Source organism: Tiliqua scincoides, chromosome 2, assembly GCF_035046505.1.
Source record: "Tiliqua scincoides isolate rTilSci1 chromosome 2, rTilSci1.hap2, whole genome shotgun sequence".
NCBI lineage: Eukaryota > Metazoa > Chordata > Lepidosauria > Squamata > Scincidae > Tiliqua > Tiliqua scincoides.
Window position 1 is genome coordinate 6,059,145 of NC_089822.1, and position 21,010 is coordinate 6,080,154.

A 21,010-nucleotide genomic window follows, 5' to 3' on the forward strand; every position below is an offset into this window, starting at 1 on the left:
GAGAGAGAGCATGCATCCCATATCTGACTCTGGATTTGCAGGCTATGGTTTGCAGTGAACCAGTGTCTATACATTATAATACCAAGTGCGAGCTGGCAGTGCTGCATATCTGTAATATATAATGGTGGAAGAGTAGCTTTAGCAAATCTTGTTTCCGGAGGGGGGGGGGCTGCTGTGTGAGCATTCCTCTGATCTTTCTTCACTCAGGAGACCCATTTAGTAGCATCATTGACTAAATCTGTCAGGAAGAAAAGGCTAATTAGGCCTGGATAGACTCTTGGTTTCAGACGCACACCACCTTGGCAACCAGCAAGAAGATAAAACAGAATCAAAACTCAGAAAGACAGAGAGAACTGATTCTCCAAGAGTCTCCTTGTCCACAGGCAAGCAGTTGTACTTGTGTGGGATTTCATTCCTCCAGCACACTGGAAAAAAATGTTTCCCGTAAATAGAACAGAAGGAAGTGAGGGAGGGACATGATTATTGTAACACTCAAAATGACAGCATCGCCAACTCTGTGGGCTTGTGCAGACATAACACTGGGTCCTTTGTAACTACATTTAAGGGGATAGTTACAACTACATATTTATATCTAAAATACATACTTATATCATTTCTCCCAAATAATCCTAGGAATTTGCTTTGGTAAGAATGCTGAGAATTTGCTTTCAGAGATCCGGGCCTGGGTATACATTCAGGTATCTGCCAGGGTCTATAGAGCCTCTGGCCTTATTAACCCGAGATATTCTGTATTTTTGCCTTTTGAATATTGAATCAATGCAAGAAGGTGGAGTGGTCATTCTTCAGGATTGCTGCCCAGAGTCTCTAGAATTTAAATCTCCAAGTGGAGGCTGGATGCATTCTCTCTAGTGCACATTCAAAGAAATGCATGTTCATAAGCGCTAAAGCAACATGCAGTGAGCAGCGAGCCATTTCACACACACACACACACACACACACACTCTAGCTGCTAAGGCACGTTTTGCGCTATTGATAACCCACAGCGGGACTATTATGGTTCTTCTAATGTGTCTTTAACCAAAAGAACAAACAGCTTCTTGGCCTTTAAATCAGTGGAGAGGAGGGCTGTTGCAGGGTAAATAAATACAGCATACAGCGAAGTGATCTGTAATACTACAAAGGAGGTTCAGGCAGTGAACACTGTTATGGAAATAAGAAGCTTTGCAAGCATGTCCCTACATTTCATCAGTGCTGTGGCATAGCTAGAGGCGGATGCAAAGCGATGAGTTTTGCAGGGAGCCTCATCGCGATGTGCAAGTGGCCCCTCCCTTTTAGAGCCATTCTGGACAGGGGAGCAAAACAGAGGCATTTGCCTCTGTTTAGTTTCCCCCCTCCAGAATGGCTCTGAAGGGGAGGGGCCGCTTGCAAGCTGTGGTGAGGCTCCCTGCAAAACTTTGTGCTTTGCACCCCCTCTAGCTATGCCACTGCATCAGTGAAATGTTAACAAGGATGTGCCGGTCTGCTCACTGCCCATCTTTTTCTCTTTGAGTCTAATCCACCCTGAGAATGACACAGAGTCCACAACGGCAGCTGCTGAGCTACCACATACTTGCTCATCCACTCTCTCCCTCATTGTGGGGTGGCAGTGGATGGCAGCAAAGGTTGGGGGTGGCTGGCGGTGCCTAGCCAAAGGGCCACAAAAAAACCCAAAACAGGCACTGCTGAGATGCCTAGCTTACCCCCAGGGCATCACAGCAGAGACTTGAGAGGTCAAGCGCCCGATGAAGGAATGTGTGCCCCCTCCTCTGACAATCTCCCCTCTCACGTGTGGAAAGCCCTCTCCCATCTAAACCACACAGAAACGTCTACATGAAAGGGAGGGCAACTCATGCAAACTAGGGTTCCCATTTAACTAAGGTCTGAAACCTTGGCACAGATCCTGTTCTTCCTGTGCTTATGCCTGTCTCCACCTCCCTCCCCTTCCTCTGTCTCGTTTGTCTTGAACTGCAGACTGCAAGGACCTTGGGGCAATATCTGACCTCTCCTACTTTGCAAAGGTGTTATGCACATTGGTGGTATAATAAACAACAAGGACAGCCAATGGGACAACCAAAAAGATCTTGCAGTCTGAGGGGGGAGGGGTCAGAAACTCTCACATAACACCAGAACCAGGAGACATCCACTAAAATTGAGTGTTGGGAGAGTTAGAACAGACAAAAGAAAATATTTCTTTACTCAGCGTGTGGTTGGTCTGTGGAACTCCTTGCCACAGGATGTGGTGATGGCATCTGGCCTGGATGCCTTTAAAAGGGGATTGGACAAGTTTCTGGAGGAAAAATCCATTACTGGTTACAAGCCATGATGTGTATGCGCAACCTCCTGATTTTAGAAATGGGCTATGTCTGAATGCCAGATGCAAGGGAGGGCACCAGGATGAGGTCTCTTGTTATCTGGTGTGCTCCCTGGGGCATTTGGTGGGCCGCTGTGAGATACAGGAAGCTGGACTAGATGGGCCTATGGCCTGATCCAGTGGGGCTGTTCTTATGTTCTTATGATTGTTCAACCCCACAGGGCCTATGGCTATGCAGGAGTTTACAGGCCAGCCACACCCCTGCACAATGCACACACCCAGTCCCTGCCTGCCTTGGGGGCTGCTTTGCATCTCTCTCCAGCAAGGATGCAGAGCTCTCTTCCTCCTCCTCAGGCAGGCACTGCTTTCCACTTGCCCTCACTGGCCGCCTTGCCAGGCTTCAACAGTTCTCTAGAGTGCCAGTCAAGCAGCCCCAGATCTGTGAAAATCAGCACACTCCTGGGTGCTTTTCCAGGATTAGATGCATTGAGTCAACCAAAGGGAGCCCAATCCACATAGGCAACAAGCCCATGAAGAAACAGGTCCAGAAATTATAGACAAATCCCTGAATAATTCTTGACGGTTCTGGATCATAACGTAGGCATTGTCCATTTCCTTGTGTCTCTTTTTTGCATGCTCATAAGTACAGTGGGCATCCACCAGAAGGGCCTGTCCAGTGGCAGATCCAATTGTGTGATCCAATGCTGTCTCAGTGAATGTTGGGCACGCACTGTCCTACTTCAGATGCCAAGTGAAGACCAGGCTCTTGGGGGGTGGGTTTTTTTTTGAAGCTATCTCACTAAGAGTGCAATCCTAACCCCTTATGTCAGTGCTTTCCAGCACTGGCATAGCGGTGCCAATGGGACATGTGCTGCATTCTGCAGTTGGGTATCGCTCACGGGGGCCTCCTCAAAGTAAAGGAATGTTTATTCCCTTACCTAAGAACATAAGAACATAAGAACAGCCCCACTGGATCAGGCCATAGGCCCATCTAGTCCAGCTTCCTGTATCTCACAGCGGCCCACCAAATGCCCCAGGGAGCACACCAGATAACAAGAGACCTGCAAGGCCTCCTGGGAATTGTAGTTAAGAACATAAGAACAGCCCCACAGGATCAGGCCATAGGCCCATCTAGTCCAGCTTCCTGTATCTCACAGCGGCCCCAACAAATGGCCCAGGGAGCACACCAGATAACAAGAGACCTCATCCTGGTGCCCTCCCTTGCATCTGGCATTCAGATATAGCCCATTTCTAAAATCAGGAGGTTGCACATACACATCATGGCTTGTAACCAGTAATGGATTTTTCCTCCAGAAACTTGTCCAATCCCCTTTTAAAGGCGTCCAGGCCAGACGCCATCACCACATCCTGTGGCAAGGAGTTCCACAGACAAACCACACGCTGAGTAAAGAAATATTTTCTTTTGTCTGTTCTAACTCTCATTGCCCTTATGTCATTTCTGGAAAGCACTGGCATAAGGAGTTAGGATTGCGCCCTAAAGCTATGGTCTGCTTCTTCTGCTGAAAAAGCTATTGCCTGTATGCAGTTTTTTGGTCTTATAAGATATGGGAGCGTGGTATTATTCTTGTTGTTGTTAATTTGTTAATTAATTTTACGCTGCTTTCATTTTGCTTATGGATATGTTGTGAACCACCTTGAACCGGTTTCAGAAAAGCAGAATATAGGCTTTAAAAAAAAAATGGATAAACAAATACACAAATACATTCAGATCAGACACTAGGTGGCATCCTTCAACTTAGAATTAGATCTGGAGTTTTATCAAGGTTATAGGTTAATGCAACAAAAACGGAAATTATGGGTTTATGTATTAAGGAAGAAAAACAGAAGTCAGTGGTTCAGGATACATGGAGGAGAAGAAGCATAAAGTGTTTAGGAATTCGGTTCTCCTATACATTAAAGGAAATAAAGAAAATATAAACTGGCTGATGGCACAGATTCAAAATAAGCTTATTGGATGGAGTAAATTTAAACTTCCTTGAATAGAATGGATGGCTGGATACTGGCTGTCAAAATGAATAGCTTGCCAATGCTGCTATTTATGTTTCTCAGTATTCCAATAAAAATCCCTGTTGTAAAGCTTAATAACCTTTAGGTAATACTTTTATATGCGTTAAGAAACCCCCAAGAAATAAGACGAGGATAGTGCAGCAGAGATTGAAAGAAGGTGGGTTAGAAACTGCGAAAAGATGGTCCAATCCTATCCTTCCCTAGTGTCCAGAGCTACACCGGTGCCAAAATGGTGACCGCTGTATCCTGTGGGGCAGAGAAGCAGTGCTGGGTCTCCTCAGAATATGGGAACAAAAGTTCCCTTACCCCATGTAACACCCAGTTGTCCCCAATGGGTCTGCTCGGATCTGCGGCTGCTCTTGAGCAGACGGAGAACTGAAGAGACCCACGGCGGGTTTCCCAGCCCAGGAGGGGGGTTAGGATACAGCTATCTGAGGCAGCAGCTGTTACCCTGCACATGCCCAATCTTGTCTGATCTCAGAAGCTAAGCAGGGTCATGCCTGGTTAGTACTTGGATGGGAGACTGCCTTGGAATACCAGCTGCTGTAGGCTTATACCATGATCTCTGAAGCTAAGCAAGGCCAGGCCTGGTTAGTACTTGGATGGGAGACCGCCTGGGAATACTGGGTGCTGTAGGCTTATACCATAGTCTTTCGAGACTGAAGGTTTCCAACCATCTGCACCACCACCCAGGCCCACTCCTCCCCTCCCCCTGCCCTCCCCCCACACAGCTCTGCTCCCTTCCCACCCCCTCCCCCCACTCCCTGAACAGCCCTGTTACTGACCGGCAGGCTACACACACTGCTGGGAGCTCTCAGAGTTCATTTTCAGGTACTGAGGCCCAGCACCAAAGCACCAGAGGTGTGTTGCCAGATGCAAGGGAGGGCACCAGGATGAGGTCTCTTGTTATCTGGTGTGCTCCCTGGGGCATTTGGTGGGCCGCTGTGAGAATCAGGAAGCTGGACTAGATGGGCCTTTGGCCTGATCCAGTGGGGCTGTTCTTATGTTCTTCAACTACAATTCCCAGGAGGCCTTGCAGGTCTCTAGTTATCTGGTGCGCTCCCTGGGCATTTGGTGGGCCACTGTGAGATACAGGAAGCTGGACTGGATGGGCCTATGGCCTGATCCAGTGGGGCTGTTCTTATGTTCTTAAACTACAATTCCCAGGAAGCCTTGCAGGCCTCTTGTTATCTGGTGTGCTCCCTGGGGCATTTGGTGGGCCGCTGTGAGATACAGGAAGCTGGACTAGATGGGCCTTTGGCCTGATCCAGTGGGGCTGTTCTTATGTTCTTCAACTACAATTCCCAGGAGGCCTTGCAGGTCTCTAGTTATCTGGTGCGCTCCCTGGGCATTTGGTGGGCCACTGTGAGATACAGGAAGCTGGACTGGATGGGCCTATGGCCTGATCCAGTGGGGCTGTTCTTATGTTCTTAAACTACAATTCCCAGGAAGCCTTGCAGGCCTCTTGTTATCTGGTGTGCTCCCTGGGGCATTTGGTGGGCCGCTGTGAGATACAGGAAGCTGGACTAGATGGGCCTTTGGCCTGATCCAGTGGGGCTGTTCTTATGTTCTTATGTTACTAGCACAGGGGCAAAGGTGCCTTACGGCACTTTTGTAACAGCCCAGGTTGGCGGCACTGGTGGAGCACTGATGCCGCGACCCATAGGATTGGGCCCTTAAGAAGGCATCATCATGGAATACTTTTAATTGCTATGTGGGCTAAGTTGATATAGATATTCCACTATCAGAATGAATTGTGATGATTAAACCATATGGAAGGAAATATATGTGGGGCACTAATAAGATAAGAAAGTTGATTGAAGGGATTTGGGATAAATATAATAATATGTTAATACCGGGGCAAGCTTTAACGTTTTCCTTTCCATTCCATAAAGACTCTGCAATTTCAAAGAGCACATCTGACTTCTCAATATGCATAAAATGAAAACTGTGCCAATTATGTAACTGGACACTGGGACAAACAATTGTTGAGTTCTACAGTCCAGTTCTATCAAATTCCCCGCTGCTGATGCAGCTGTGAAACCAGTGTGCATGCTGAATCCTGCAGGGGCACAGTCATAGAAGTCTCCTCAAGGTAAGGGAACATTTGTTCCTTTGTCCCACGGTAAGACTCCACTGTTCTGGAGGTCTACTCAGATCTGCGCCAGCGATTTTGCTGGTGCAAGTTCATGGGGGCCTGGGTAGGTGAATCAAAGCTGGGGGTAGGATATTGGTGGAACTGCCGCTGCCAATATCTGTCCCTTTCCACCATCGACACACCCCTGTCCCTACCCTGTTCTGCCTGCCCATCTTGGTGCTGGGGCGCCCATAGAGGCGGCTGTCACTCAGCTAAATGCTACACAAAGTTTGTGGTGGCAGTTAGGCTGCATTGAGTTTTGCAATGGTCATAAAGCACCAGAACCTTCCAGTGATGCAACAGCCCCATAGGATTGGGGATGAACCAAGGACGAACCAAGACCAAAAATCACATTGCTAGGTTGGTTTCAGTAGTCAGGTTGCATCTTACATGACGGTGAGGATCTGAAGACAGAGAGTAAGGGGAAAATCATATATAGTGGAAACTACACTAAACTATAACTCTGTCTCACAGTGGCCCACCAGATGCCTCTGGGAGCACACAAGACAATAAGATACCTCTATCCTAGTGCCAGTCCCTTGCATCTGGCATTCTGAAGTAGCCTACTTCTAAAATCAGGAGGTCGCACATACCCATCATGGCTTGTAACCTGTGATGGACTTTTCCTCCAAAAATCTGCCTGGATGCCCTATTAAAGGCATCTAGACCAGATGCTATCACCACATCCTGTGGCAAGGAGTTCCAGAGACTAATTACATGCTGTGTAAAGAAATATTTTCTATTGTCTGTTCTAACAGACAAATTGAAAAGGATTTCTTTCAAACATCAATGGTACATACCAACTGCCGGATCCCAGCCCCGCCTCCTGCTCCCCGCCCGCCCGCCCCCAGGGACGCCCACTGCCCGCCCTCCCCCTACCCAGGAATGCCTCCTTTCCGCTTCCCTCCCATCTCCCTCCCACCCATACGGGCCGATGCAAGGCTCACAGAGTAAGCCGCCATGGAGGCTGGATTCAGCGCACCTCTGTGTGCTGCTTACTCCCAAGGAGGTGCAAATGTGCTTTACTCTCCTACAGGTCTTGCGCCGGCCCAACTCCTTCTCAGGATTGCACCAAAAATTCAGGTTTCAGGAATTGTTTAAAAAAAAAAAAAAAAAGACTAATGGAAGATAGCTATAAAGACTGTATGAGACATTACAGGAGAAAATATGGGCTTTAGATCCAAGGTAAATTACTTGGAAAGTGTTGTATTAAAGAAAAATCAATATCTAATACCTAATGTGGTTAGAGAAGCTAGAATATTGTAGCTATAATTGGAATACTAATATCATTCCAAGAAGAGAAGAATGGGAAGGTACAGTGGGCTCTGAGGATGAGCAAATTAACAGCTCTAAAATCATTTGAAATAGAGAAGATGAGTGTGTTGGAACTATTCTGAAATGATCAGTATTATTTATTTAAAATATTTATATTCCACCTCTGCACTTACTAGTAGGAAACATTTGTAAACTGGCAGGACAAAGTTCCAAGCAACACAGTCCTGGAACAAGCTGGAATCCCTAGCATGTATGCACTACTGAAACAGAGACGCCTGCGTTGGCTCGGTCATGTCGTGAGAATGGATGATGGCCGGATCCCAAAGGATCTCCTCTATGGTGAACTCATGCAAGGAACGTGCCCTACAGGTAGACCACAGCTGCAATACAAGGACATCTGCAAGAGGGATCTGAAGGCCTTAGGAGTGGACCTCAACAGGTAGGAAACCCTGGCCTCTGAGCGGCCCGCTTGGAGGCAGGCTGTGCAGCATGGCCTTTCCCAGTTTGAAGAGACACTTGGCCAACAGTCTGAGGCAAAGAGGCAAAGAAGGAAGGCCCATAGCCAGGGAGACAGACCAGGGACAGACTGCACTTGCTCCTGGTGTGGAAGGGATTGTCACTCCCGAATCGGCCTTTTCAGCCACACTAGATGCTGTTCCAGAACCATCATTCAGAGCGTGATACCATAGTCTTTCGAGACTGAAGGTTGCCAACAACAACATTTGTAAACTGTATATATAAACAGTTACATGCATGTAACCACTTTATATATAAGCAGCTGCAAAATAAATTATGGTCAAGAAAGTTTACTTGGTCAAATTCTGACATTTCTACTGATTTACAAGAGTTGAATCTAATTTTTGTAAGAGATAAATGGATGGTAGAATTTTTAAAACATGGAATATGGAGGAATAGATTAGGAATACTTAAATGTATATAGATACAAAGAACCAAAATGGCACAACCTATGGAAACTACAGTCAGTTCTTGTTATCTGCTAGGGTCTGGTTCCTGGAAACCCTGGCAGATAGCAAATTCACAGATAATGAACCATTGATCCTATGGGACTAATGGGGTTAGGTGAAAGGGGTACCCTGGGGGGGAGGGGTACCTTACCTGCAATCAGAAGAATCCAGTAGAGACCCCCAGGAAGCCAGTAGAGTACAGCAGGAAGTGCAAAGGATCTTTGAATGCTGCAGAGACAGGCTGACCAGATGTCCTTTTTTCCCATGACATGGCCTCTCTTTTAGCCTCATGTTCTGGAAAAGAACTTAAATGTCCTCCTTTTCCCTGTGAGCAGACCCCTGAAGGCAGCGCATAGCCTTCTTGTAATAAATTACATGTAAAGAATTACGTATGTGTAATATTATTAAATTTAAAACTATAAGCAATATAGTTTTAAATTAACCACATGAATGTTTTTAGTTTTTATTTTGTCATGTCCTGCATTTTTCTTAAATGTCCTAAGACATTTTGGGGTGCCTGGTCCTCTTTTGCAGTTATGACATCTGGTCACCCTGTTCAGAGACCTTCCAGAGGCTGCAGGAACCTTCTGGATGGCTCCTGCAACCAGCATGGTTCCCCTTTAAAATGGCCAGCGGAAGCTTCCACCTACCATTTTAAAGGGGTCCACACTGGTCTCTGGAAGTTTTCTGCATAGCAGATAATGAAAACAGAGGTCCGGATAAAGAGAGGTAGGTAGTGGTTCTGCTCCTCGCGGATAAGTGAATTTGCAGATAGTGAATTTGCATATCGAGAGTACTGACTATATGTTAATAGCACATTGAGATGATTTTTTGTGATGGAATTGAATGTAAAAATATGTGGATGAATGTACTGCGTTGATTTCTTCCTCTTGATAATTTTTGTACTTTTTAAACAAATAACGATTGTGCACGCACACACATTGTAAGAGCAACTTTAAATCTGGTGATAAATAACTTCCCATCTCCAGATAATATCATAATTTGTTTAAATAATAAATGTAATCTAGTTGCTTTCTCCCATCGCTGTAGAATACTATAGCTCATCTACTCCTCTCCAGGGAATGCTGCCACCCTGGCTTTGTAGCTTTCCATTGTAATCATATTTATTATTAATAACACTGGTTGTGTTTAAACAGGACCCAAAGAAAGAGTTTGCGCTAATTATGTTACCAGAAGAAGGATGCAACTTCAGATCACACACAGGCTACAGCCAGTTCTGAATGAGCAGCTCTACAAATTGATACGAACCGTCACCCGAATCATTTTACACCCATTGTGTGTCATCTTTAACCATCTTTTTGTGTTGGCTGCCAAGCAGCCAGCTTGTGCGCCAAACCCTGGCACCAAACTAGTTTGTGACAGCCAAGATAGAATGTCTGAGTTTATGAACATGTTATGATAAGTGGGGCTGCAAGCTCCATTGGGTTTAATCGACTAAAGTTTGAGTTGATTAAGTGGTGAGATCCCATTGGAATTGGTGGCGCTTTGACTTAATGGCATTATTTTTGAAGGTTATTTTGGTTCTGGTCCATTAGAAAAGGAGTCAAAAGGAGATACAGCAAAAGGTTCTGACCTAACAGCACCAGCAATGCAACATTCTGTCCATAAGAAACAAGAAACACTTCAGGTCCAATATAGCAGGAATTGCTGAAAGCTGTTTTAAGCCATTTCTATCCACCATTGCATATACACAACAGGGACCAAGTGTGTACACCTGTGGACCAGACAACACACTTCCTGCTTTCTTTGTAGGGATGCCATCCAGACCAACTCCCCAAGCACTAGAGTTTTAAATACTGACAGCAGTCCTGAATTGCCCTGGTACAACCCTGCCAGTCCTCTCCGAGGTAAGCTGTTCAGCTTCCCTGAGTTGGCCTTTCAGCTGTCAGCAATGAACTATTGCCCTAAGCACTGAAGGCTCCATTCTCATTTTCAGACCCTTCACACCAGGGTCACATCCTTGCTCATGTTACATATACTATGTTGCTCCTCACGATCAGTCTACTAGTGTCAGCTGTGGGGTACTTGCCCAGTTTTCAGAGAGCATTTGATTCAGGTAAACAACATTAAACTAATGACAGATCTATAGCACAGATTTAAACTGGCTTTTTAATCAAACCCTTTCCCCAGAGAAACCCTGGGAGCTGTAGTTTTTGGGTGGGTGGGGTTAGGAATCCCTAGGACAGAACTGTCAGTACCCTCATCATGCCAAAACTCTCAGTGTTTTCCAGGGAAGCCCTGGCAATTGCATTAGAATAAAGCTGAAATACATTAGTTGGATAGATATTATTCTATATCAGGGGTGTCCAAAGTTTTTGGCAGGAGGGCCACATAGTCTCTCTGACACTGTATTAGGGGCCGGAAGGAAAAAAAGAATTAATTTACATTTAAAATTTGAATAAATTTACATAAGTTTACATAAATGAATATATTAAAGATGAACTTATATGAATGAATGAAGGTCTTGCAATAGCTCAAGGCCTATAAAAGGCCTTGCACAAAGCAAGGCTGGCCTTTCCTTTTCTGCCGCTACTGCATCACAGATGTGAAACGACAAGCAGTGGAGGGAGCCCTCATCCTACAGCTCACACGAGAGGTCAAAGAGTCACCCTCACGCTGATAGCAGTTGTGTTGGGCCAGTGTGGGCTCCAACAAATCTCTGGAGGGCCAGAGGCTCATTGGAAACTGGGGGCTCCCTGAGGGCCGCATTGAGAAGTCTCAAGGGCCGCAAGTGGCCCCAGGGCCGGGGTTTGGGTACCCCTGTTCTATATTAACAGTCAAAAAAAGCATGCTATATCCAGTGGGAGGTGGGTGGGTGGACTGCGAGGCTTCCATAGGGAAAGGGGATTTAAATTCCCTTACTTGTGCGTAAGCCTCCTACTCTGCAATGGGTCTCCTCAGACCTGCACTAGCAATTTCACCAGGGCAGGTAAAATGAGAGAAAGTGGGTAAGGAGGCTGTTGCTGCAGAGGACATGATCCGGTGTGCACCATAGCCACCAAATCCAACCCCTCTTGCAGCCTCCTCAGCTGCAGTTATGCTTCCTCCCTGCCCCATTTCGCCTAATTCCCACCTCGTTCCACCCTTTCTCACCCCCTCTCACCTCTCCCACTGGCTTACCTGCTCCGGTGGGCTGCGGGGGAGCCAAGGATACGCACAGGAAGCCTCCAGCCTTCCTAGCAGTGTCCCAGCAGTGCTGGGACAGTGCTGGAACTCAGCATGCTGCCAAAAAGCATTTTATGGCACTTTTGCAACAGTCGCCACCAGCAAAACGCACATTCCACTGGCAGTGTGGTTAAATTGGCCATTAGTCAAATTTATAAAATTTTACCTCGTTTTCTACAAATGTCAAAGGTCAATAACATGTTTTTTAAAACAACCAAATGATTCAATAAAGCAGTATCAATTATCCTAAAAATATATTAAAACAAAAGAAACCAAAAAAAAGAGACAGATACACCTCTGGAGAACACAACAAAAATAAACAAAGTTTTAAGAATGCGTTCCAAAAATGTGATCAGGTACATCCTACAGACCTACCTACAACCCCTCCCCCCTAACAAAGTAGTGAAAGGGCTGTAGAGAAATGGTAGATTCCCTGCTTTCATACAGAAGTTCACCTCCAAGTAGGAAGTGTAATGATCCACCTGTAGGCCTGAAGAGGCACTATCAGGCAGAGCAGACAATATTGACCTCAATTGAGTAGCAGTATGACAATCAGTGAAAGGCAGCTTTATACGACCAGAAAACTGATACTTAAGAACATAAGAACATAAGAACATAAGAACAGCCCCACTAGATCAGGCCATAGGCCCATCTAGTCCAGCTTCCTGTATCTCACAGCGGCCCACCAAATGCCCCAGGGAGCACACCAGATAACAAGAGACCTCATCCTGGTGCTCTCCCCTACATCTGGCATTCTGACTTAACCCATTCCTAAAATCAGGAGGTTGCGCATACACATCATGGCTTGTACCCCATAATGGATTTTTCCTCCAGAAACTCGTCCAATCCCCTTTTAAAGGCATCTAGGCTAGACGCCAGCACCACATCCTGTGGCAAGGAGTTCCACAGACCGACCACGCGCTGAGTAAAGAAATATTTTCTTTTGTCTGTCCTAACCCGCCCAACACTCAATTTTAGTGGATGTCCCCTGGTTCTGGTATTATGTGAGAGTGTAAAGAGCATCTCCCTATCCACTCTGTCCATCCCCTGCATAATTTTGTATGTCTCAATCATGTCCCCCCTCAAGCGTCTCTTTTCTAGGCTGAAGAGGCCCAAACGCCGTAGCCTTTCCTCATAAGGTAGGTGCCCCAGCCCCGTAATCATCTTAGTCACTCTCTTTTGCACCTTTTCCATTTCCACTATGTCTTTTTTGAGATGCGGCGACCAGAACTGGACACAATACTCCAGGTGTGGCCTTACCATAGATTTGTACAATGGCATTATAATACTAACCGTTTTGTTCTCAATACCCTTCCTAATGATCCCAAGCATAGAATTGGCCTTCTTCACTGCCGCCGCACATTGGGTCGACACTTTCATCGACCTGTCCACCACCACCCCAAGATCTCTCTCCTGATCTGTCACAGACAGCTCAGAACCCATCAGCCTATATCTAAAGTTTTGATTTTTTGCCCCAATGTGCATGACTTTACACTTACCGACATTGAAGCGCATCTGCCATTTTGCTGCCCATTCTGCCAGTCTGGAGAGATCCTTCTGGAGCTCCTCACAATCACTTCTGGTCTTTACCACTCGGAAAAGTTTGGTGTCATCTGCAAACTTAGCCACTTCACTGCTCAACCCTGTCTCCAGGTCATTTATGAAGAGGTTGAAAAGCACCGGTCCCAGGACAGATCCTTGGGGCACACTGCTTTTCACCTCTCTCCATTGTGAAAATTGCCCATTGACACCCACTCTCTGCTTCCTGGCCTCCAACCAGTTCTCAATCCACGAGAGGACCTGTCCTCTAATTCCCTGACTGTGGAGTTTTTTCAGTAGCCTTTGGTGAGGGACCGTGTCAAACGCCTTCTGAAAGTCCAGATATATAATGTCCACGGGTTCTCCCGCATCCACATGCCTGTTGACCTTTTCAAAGAATTCTATAAGGTTTGTGAGGCAAGACTTACCCTTACAGAAGCCATGCTGACTCTCCCTCAGCAAGGCCTGTTCGTCTATGTGTTTTGAGATCCTATCTTTGATGAGGCATTCCACCATCTTACCCGGTATAGATGTTAGGCTGACCGGCCTATAGTTTCCCGGGTCCCCCCTCTTTCCCTTTTTAAAAATAGGCGTGACATTTGCTATCCTCCAATCTTCTGGCACCGTGGCCGTTTTGAGGGACAAGTTGCATACCTTACTCAAGAGATCTGCAACTTCATTCTTCAATTCCTTAATAACCCTTGGGTGTATGCCATCAGGGCCCGGTGACTTATTGATCTTTAATTTATCAATGAGGTCTGAAACATCTTCTCTTTTAACCTCTATCTGACTTAACTCCTCGGTTAGGAGGGGCCGTTCGGGCAGCGGTATCTGCCCGAGGTCTTCTGCCGTGAAGACAGATGCAAAGAACTCATTTAATTTCTCTGCCATCTCTAAGTCTCCTTTTATCTCCCCTTTCCCTCCCTCACCATCCAGAGGGCCAACTGCTTCTCTGGCGGGTTTCCTGCTTCTAACATATTTGAAGAAGCTTTTATTATTCCCCTTAATGTTGCTGGCCATGCGTTCCTCATAGTCTCGCTTGGCCTCCCCTATCACCTTCTTACATTTCTTTTGCCACAGTTTATGTTCCTTTTTATTCTCTTCATTAGGGCAAGACTTCCATTTAGACTTGTCTCAATGCACTCATTGCTAACAATGCCTTTGATTTGTTGGCTGCGGGGGGAGGAGGAGATACATTTCCATAAGTCTTGCCTTTGGTTTCTGTAAATTTCAGGATGTCATTATAGCCAGAAGACTTCTTGCATTGTCATATTCCCTGCACCCTACAGCCGCAACCATGAACCTGTACGAAATGCACCATTTGATTCTGCTTGATTTAATCATAAGTTTAACACCTTAGGTATAACGTACTTTTAGGAACATCCATGGGGTTAAGGCTGCCAATCAGATCTCTGACGTAAAGTCCATCACCATCATCCTTGCTCAGCCAATTGTTGCAAGGGAAATAAAAGCGGAGGTGAGGCCTATTCATGTCCGTCACGATCACACGATCCAGGTACCAGCTGGGGCTCATGCTTGTGTTGTCATGTTCAACTCTGCAACACAGATAAGGAGTGAAGTCTCAGTTTTGGGATTTGGTATGTATCTTCACATTTTGCAGCAGTTGGTAGTCACTGCATAATCTTCCATTACATTAACTACTTCCAGTTTTTAAATCAATACTCCGATTTAATTAGTTTCTTAATCTCTTGAGTTAACACGTTCTTAAACCTCATTAAATGGATTTCATCCAATCATACATCCTCCAACAGAAATTGGCTAATCTCACATTACAGGAGTCCCAAGTGAAGACATCACATAGACGATATCAAAGGGACAACTATTGAATGCAAAATTCTGGAATTTCAAATCGAAAAGTAGCTTGTATGGAACTGAAAACAAAATGTGCAAAAATTGGACGATCCTCCCATCTTATAGCTGGTAGCTTCCTATTTGGGGATCCTATCAATGTGTTCCCAATCAACAGACCAACATGGCTCTCCTATATAGGCCACTCAACATGAAGCCCCACATAGTCTTCTTTTCCCCTTCTACCTCTTCCTGATGTATTGTTTTAAATTTATTACCCCATTTTCAAGGATCTACTAGGACACTTTATGAAAGTTAAAACAGTTATGACCCAATCTTTCCCCCCCTCCCTGCCACCAAAACTAGCATTCCAGTGGCAGGATGCACTTTACAGTTATTGTAAACAGCCTTCTGGAAGTTTCCTTCTAGAAATAGCTTCTGGCCTGCCACTAAGATACCCACCAAGGATGGTAAGTTGGCAGCAAGGGTAGGGGCTGGAAGGGGATGGATTGGGGGTAATGGCATGTGCTGGATCCTATCCCCTCCTTTTTGAAGCTGCCCCAACTTTTTTTCCTCTCCTAACTAATCGGGTAAGAGGCACTTTTTCAAGTGGGTGCTCCTTTTTTTAGCAGGGGGGAGTAACTGGCCCATCTCACCCAGCAGTGTCTGTTCTAGTGGCTGTCTGCTGGTATTCCTTTGCATCTTTTTAGATTGTAGCCCTTTTGGGGCAGGGAGCCATTTAGTTATTTGATTTTTCTCTGTAAACTGCTTTGTGAACTTTTAGTTGAAAAGCGGTATATAAATACTGTTAATAATAATAATAATAATATCAATCAGTGCTTTTTGTGAAAAAAAGGTGCAGGAACTCACAACTTGTTAATCTTTTATTTATTTATTTATTTTTAAACCATTTTTTATTGGCGAAATAAAATATTTTTTATGTGCTTCCCCCCTAAAGATGAACTTACTTCTGAGTAGACATGCATAGGATTGGGCTGTCAATCTCCACATCCCCTTCCCCCTAGCTACTTTTTCTACACATGGGGAAAAATACTGTACAGGTGCACTTGTAGCGTGTAGTATGTAGTGTGGCACTACTTCGAGGAGAGGAAGCAGTGAATGGATTCCGAAAAATGGCTTACATGAGTTCCATGTAGTAAAATTACTCTAAGCAACTGTGGGAGTAAGAACAAAAAAGGAATTCTTACATGAGAGGGTCCTTAGGTGCACATAGAAACAGCTACGTTTGCAAACAAGCGATTAAATATGGTTTAATTCAGGTATCAGAATACTCTGTGTCTTTGGGAAGGCGCTTGGCATGCAATTGTATGTTCTCTGCTGCCCTGCCCTGTGCTGTGCATTGCTGGAGAGGAGCTGCAAATGCTGGCTGGCGGAGGGCATGCTTGTGGGGGAAGGACAAGGAAGATCTCTGGCAAGGCTGGACAGCACATTGTACACACGTAGAATCCCTTTTCACCTGCCCTTAGCATGTGAAAACGGGTGCAGATATATATCTCTGCCAGGATTAAGAGCCCAATCCTAGGTATGTCTACTCTGAAGTAAGTCTCTTTCTAGCCAATGGAGCTTACTTCCAGGAAAGTGCCTAGGATTGCAGCCTAAGAGCCCAATCCTATGCATGTCTACTCAGAAGTCCACTTTAGTGAATGGGGCTTACTGTGGATAGGATGGCAGCCTTAGAGTCCAATCCTGTGCCTGTCTACTCTGCCTCTGTTTTGCTCCCCCCCTCCTGGAATGCCTCCGAAGGGGAGGGGCCCCTGCAAAAAGGTGCCGGAACTCCGTCCCCCAGCATTCCATTAGAAAAAAAGCCCTGATAATAATAATAATAATAATAATAATAATAATAATAATAATAATAATAATAATAATAACTGGGGGGGTGATGGTGGTGGAGAGGTACTGGTAGAGGGGGGCAACCAGTGGCAATGGCCACATAGAGAGTTCATATCAGAGGAAGATGTGCTGGTGGCCACTAGATTAGATAGCCTTTAAAAGGGGATTAGATAAATTTATGAAGTGAAGGTCTATCAACAACTATGAGTCATTCTAACTTGCATATAGTGACCAGGTGGCAATACATTACATTACAATACCTTATTACAATACCTTATTTTCTTGATCGTTCCAACGTTGTTGGTTCTCACACGGAACACGTCTGTTTTACTCCTCTCAAAGGCAGAGCAGCTCCTGAAATATACACACACACGCCCCAAAGTTTTGTTTAACGAAGAAAGAGGTACATTAAAGATGATTAGTCACACATGCATCACTCGGTGTCTCTTTGATGACCTATATGTGCGGGCTACCATCATCTATACTGCAACAGATACAACAGCAGTGGAGAAGAAGTGGCTAAGCTGAGGTGATGTCATAGAATGCTCACAGGCATTCTACGTGAGCAGGAACGAAGGAGGTGGCACAGGAAATCTTCCCTGGTCATTTCCTCTGAGGAGCACAACCAGAACTAAAGCCTCAGAGGTAGGGCTGGACAGTACATTATAAGCTTCTCGCATTTCTTTCCTCAATCTTTGTCTAACTGTAAAACAGCCTTGGAAACTATAATCAAGAGTGGAAGAGCAAGGAGTGCTTAATCTTTTTTTTTATTCCTGCCAAAAAAATCTATTCAAAAATAACAACCTGGCCTAAACTGCATTTCCCTTTCAAGGAGCAAAGGTATGGAGGGACAACCCCCTCCCCAGAAGAAGCAGCTGGGAGGGGCAACTTTGAATAGACTGTTGCTAGCTAAGAGCCATTGTAGCTGAAGGAGGCAGGATTGAGTGGGCAATGAGAAGAAAAGCAAGATCTTCATATGCTCCAGTTGGCCCTGTTTACTGAGAGCCCAGTCCTGAGCTTGCACTGCCGGTGGTCTGCCAGTGGTGAGCAAATGTACCGTAAAGCAAGTCTGAGGCCCTCAGTGCTGGTCCAGTGCCAGTTCCAGCTCAGCTGAGCTAGTGCCAATGGATCAGCTTTGCTCTGCAACGCAGCGGGCATTCAGACCGCTGGGTGGCAGAAAGGTAGGTGGAGGTATTCTGGGATGGGGGGAGGTGGGCAGAGGGTGGGGAGGAGTTGCCTCTCTGAGATTTCTTTCAACCCTTTCCCCAAAGTCTCTGTAGCATGTATTCCAACTGTCCTTACCAACTAGGAACAGCCTGTCCTTTCTGGCACCTGCTCCTGAAAAATCACCATTCCTCTTTGATCCTCTTTCAGGGCAACATTGGGACTGATTTGCTAGAGTTGATGTCAGAGCTCAATTATTTCTCCAGGTGTCTCTAAAATGGAGCAGAGTCTTTGTGTGTGTGTGTCCATCTTGTCTCCAGTGCATGTGAATGAAACCAAGTCTCTGACTGCACTACTCAGATCATAAAAAGAAGGCATGCAGTTAGAAGGGTTAGGGGGAAAAGGCTGTAGAAGAAGCATGGGATTAGGACAGGTGACCTGAACAGGTGGTTTCAGGAACTTAAGCTTGAGATTTAGGAGAGGGAGTGTTCTAGAGGAATGAAGGGGAAACTGCAGGGCCAGCAAGTGCAGTGAGAGGTGTTTTGAAATAGCCGGGCAAATTTTAGTATCTAAGCAGCATTAAAGCCTCTGTCAGCAATTGATTTAATGTGATGGAATATTCAAAAACATTTCAACAGCACAGTTGGCAGCGCAGAAGTGGACAAGCAAGATAGGAGGTTTGCAGGGGCTAGTTAACAATGGACCGGAGTTCCCAAGGTTGCTGCTGTAGGTCTAGAAGACCATGTGAAACTTGCTGTGCCTTTAAGAGTTGCACCAAAGGGTAATAACTATTGCTTCTTCACTGTGAAAGGGCAAGCCTAAGAGAGCAGTGAAGGCTAAGAAGCAATAAGAACAGCCCCACTGGATCAGGGCAAAGGCCCATCAAGTTCAGCTTCCTATATCTCACAGTGGCCCACCAAATGTTTCAGGGAACACACTAGACAACAGACACAACCTGCATCCTGGTGCCCTCCCCTGCATCTGGCAATCAGAGGCAGCCTACCTTGTACATACCTACCATGACTTGTAACCCAAACTCTACAGCACCCAGTATTCCCAGGCGGTCTCCCATCCAAGTACTATCCAGGTCTGACCCTGCCTAGCTTCCAAGATCAGATAAGATTGGGCACATTCAGGGTCCTATGGCCGTAGACTTACAGTTGGGTGGAAGGGCTCAATTTTGTACACTGACTTTAAATGACCAGATGATTCTTTCTTTCTAGCTCTAAGGTGCAGCTACAACAGCAGTCTATGTTCTGAGGATAATGAAGATGCTGCACTGTTAAAGCTAAATAGCCTTGTCAGTGCCAAGTTGAGAGGCCAGACTGGGATTCCCTGATGTAGCTAAGGGCAGCTTTTAGCCACTAAAAAGCTGATCAGACTTTTAGCCACACCAGCTCTTAAATGTTCGGTGGCTTCTATTTAGAAAGCTATGTAACTATCTCACAATTTCTCACTATCTCACATTTTCTTTGCTATCTCAGAAACACATGTACTTAAAAGTTTGATGCTCTTTAATTGACCATTATACTGATTAATCAACTACAAGTTCCTCAATTAGTCATGATAATGCTAATAATTCCCCCCCCTTTGGATGTTTCTTGTGATCAAGGGTCGCAAAAGTTCATGTACATGAAAAATCTATTGTGATTGGACACATGGTGCTTGGTGCAACTTTAGCATGCCTTGTTGTGACCATTCACAAGTGTGTAACTGAAATGCCATGATGAAACTGTCATGTGTTTTATTACCAGCACGCAACCGTGAAAGGGAAAGAAATGAAAGCCATGTGATGATCAGAAAAAAGTACGCTCTTTGAGGAAATGCATGGTGTTTTATCTTATCTACACCATGGAGCAGAACAGGGATATAAAATGTCATGCATTTTGAAAGTCCTTTCATCCGTGAACTCTCTGAAAACAGCTCGCTGGAAGATGCATGAGATTCCATCCTTTTGCCATATTCCGTGAGCGGTGTGACAAATTTTGGAGCTGTCGTGCTATTGCTATCCCCCATTGCTTATGGTGTTTCCGAGAGAGATTGATTGATCAGCTGTTACAGTGAAACGCAGCAAGGCCTAACAGGTGGGAATAATGTTTTGCTGGCTTTGCCTGATAAGCTTTGTTTTTTAGAGTGGTTGCATTTAGGGGGGGAAAAATAGTGGAAGCAAAAAATAGAAAAATCCAAACACAGACTTCCTGAGAAGAACTGCAGACTACTTTAGAACATACAAAGAGCCTCACTGGATCAAGCCAGGAGCTTTCTGTACCTCACAGTGGCCCACCAGATCCCTCAGGGAGCAGTGAGCACACAAGACAAGAGGAGACCTGTGTCCTGGTGCATCTGGCATTCTGAGGTGGCCTACTTCTGAAGCCAAGAGGTTGCACATACCCATCATGGCTTGTAACCTGTAATGGACTTTCCTTCCAGTACAGGAAGGGGGGCATTTTGGACTTCAACAAAAGGGAGATTTCAGCAAAGAGGAAAGAAATTTCAAAAACTGGGCAAAATACTCAGAAAGTTTAAAAGTTCATTCCTGGATAAACTGAAGATTACATCAGCCTACATATGTTAAGATTGTAGTACTATGCACTTTACATGGTAATAAACTAGCTGAGATGATGGAGATCAGTGATAAAATCTCCTGTCTTTTAAAAAAAATTTCAATATTCATCCATGAGTGGGGTGAGTCACTGGGCAGTTCAGCTTGGGACCACAATCTGGGAGAACGGAGGGATTTAACCC

At 45.4% G+C, this 21,010-nt stretch overlaps 1 protein-coding gene and 1 pseudogene across 1 annotated transcript in view; both read right to left on the reverse strand.

Moving 5' to 3' along the window:
* Window positions 1-21,010, reverse strand: part of LOXHD1 (lipoxygenase homology PLAT domains 1) — a 150,939-nt gene that overhangs the window by 120,145 nt on the left and 9,784 nt on the right. The window contains exons 3-4 of the mRNA XM_066617852.1: window positions 17,375-17,455; window positions 14,813-14,997 (exon numbers count right to left, since the gene is read on the reverse strand). Of these exons, the coding sequence (XP_066473949.1) occupies window positions 14,813-14,997; window positions 17,375-17,455 (266 nt within the window). The remainder of the gene's footprint in view (window positions 1-14,812; window positions 14,998-17,374; window positions 17,456-21,010) is intronic.
* On the reverse strand, window positions 19,301-19,419 carry LOC136642923 (5S ribosomal RNA; annotated as a pseudogene).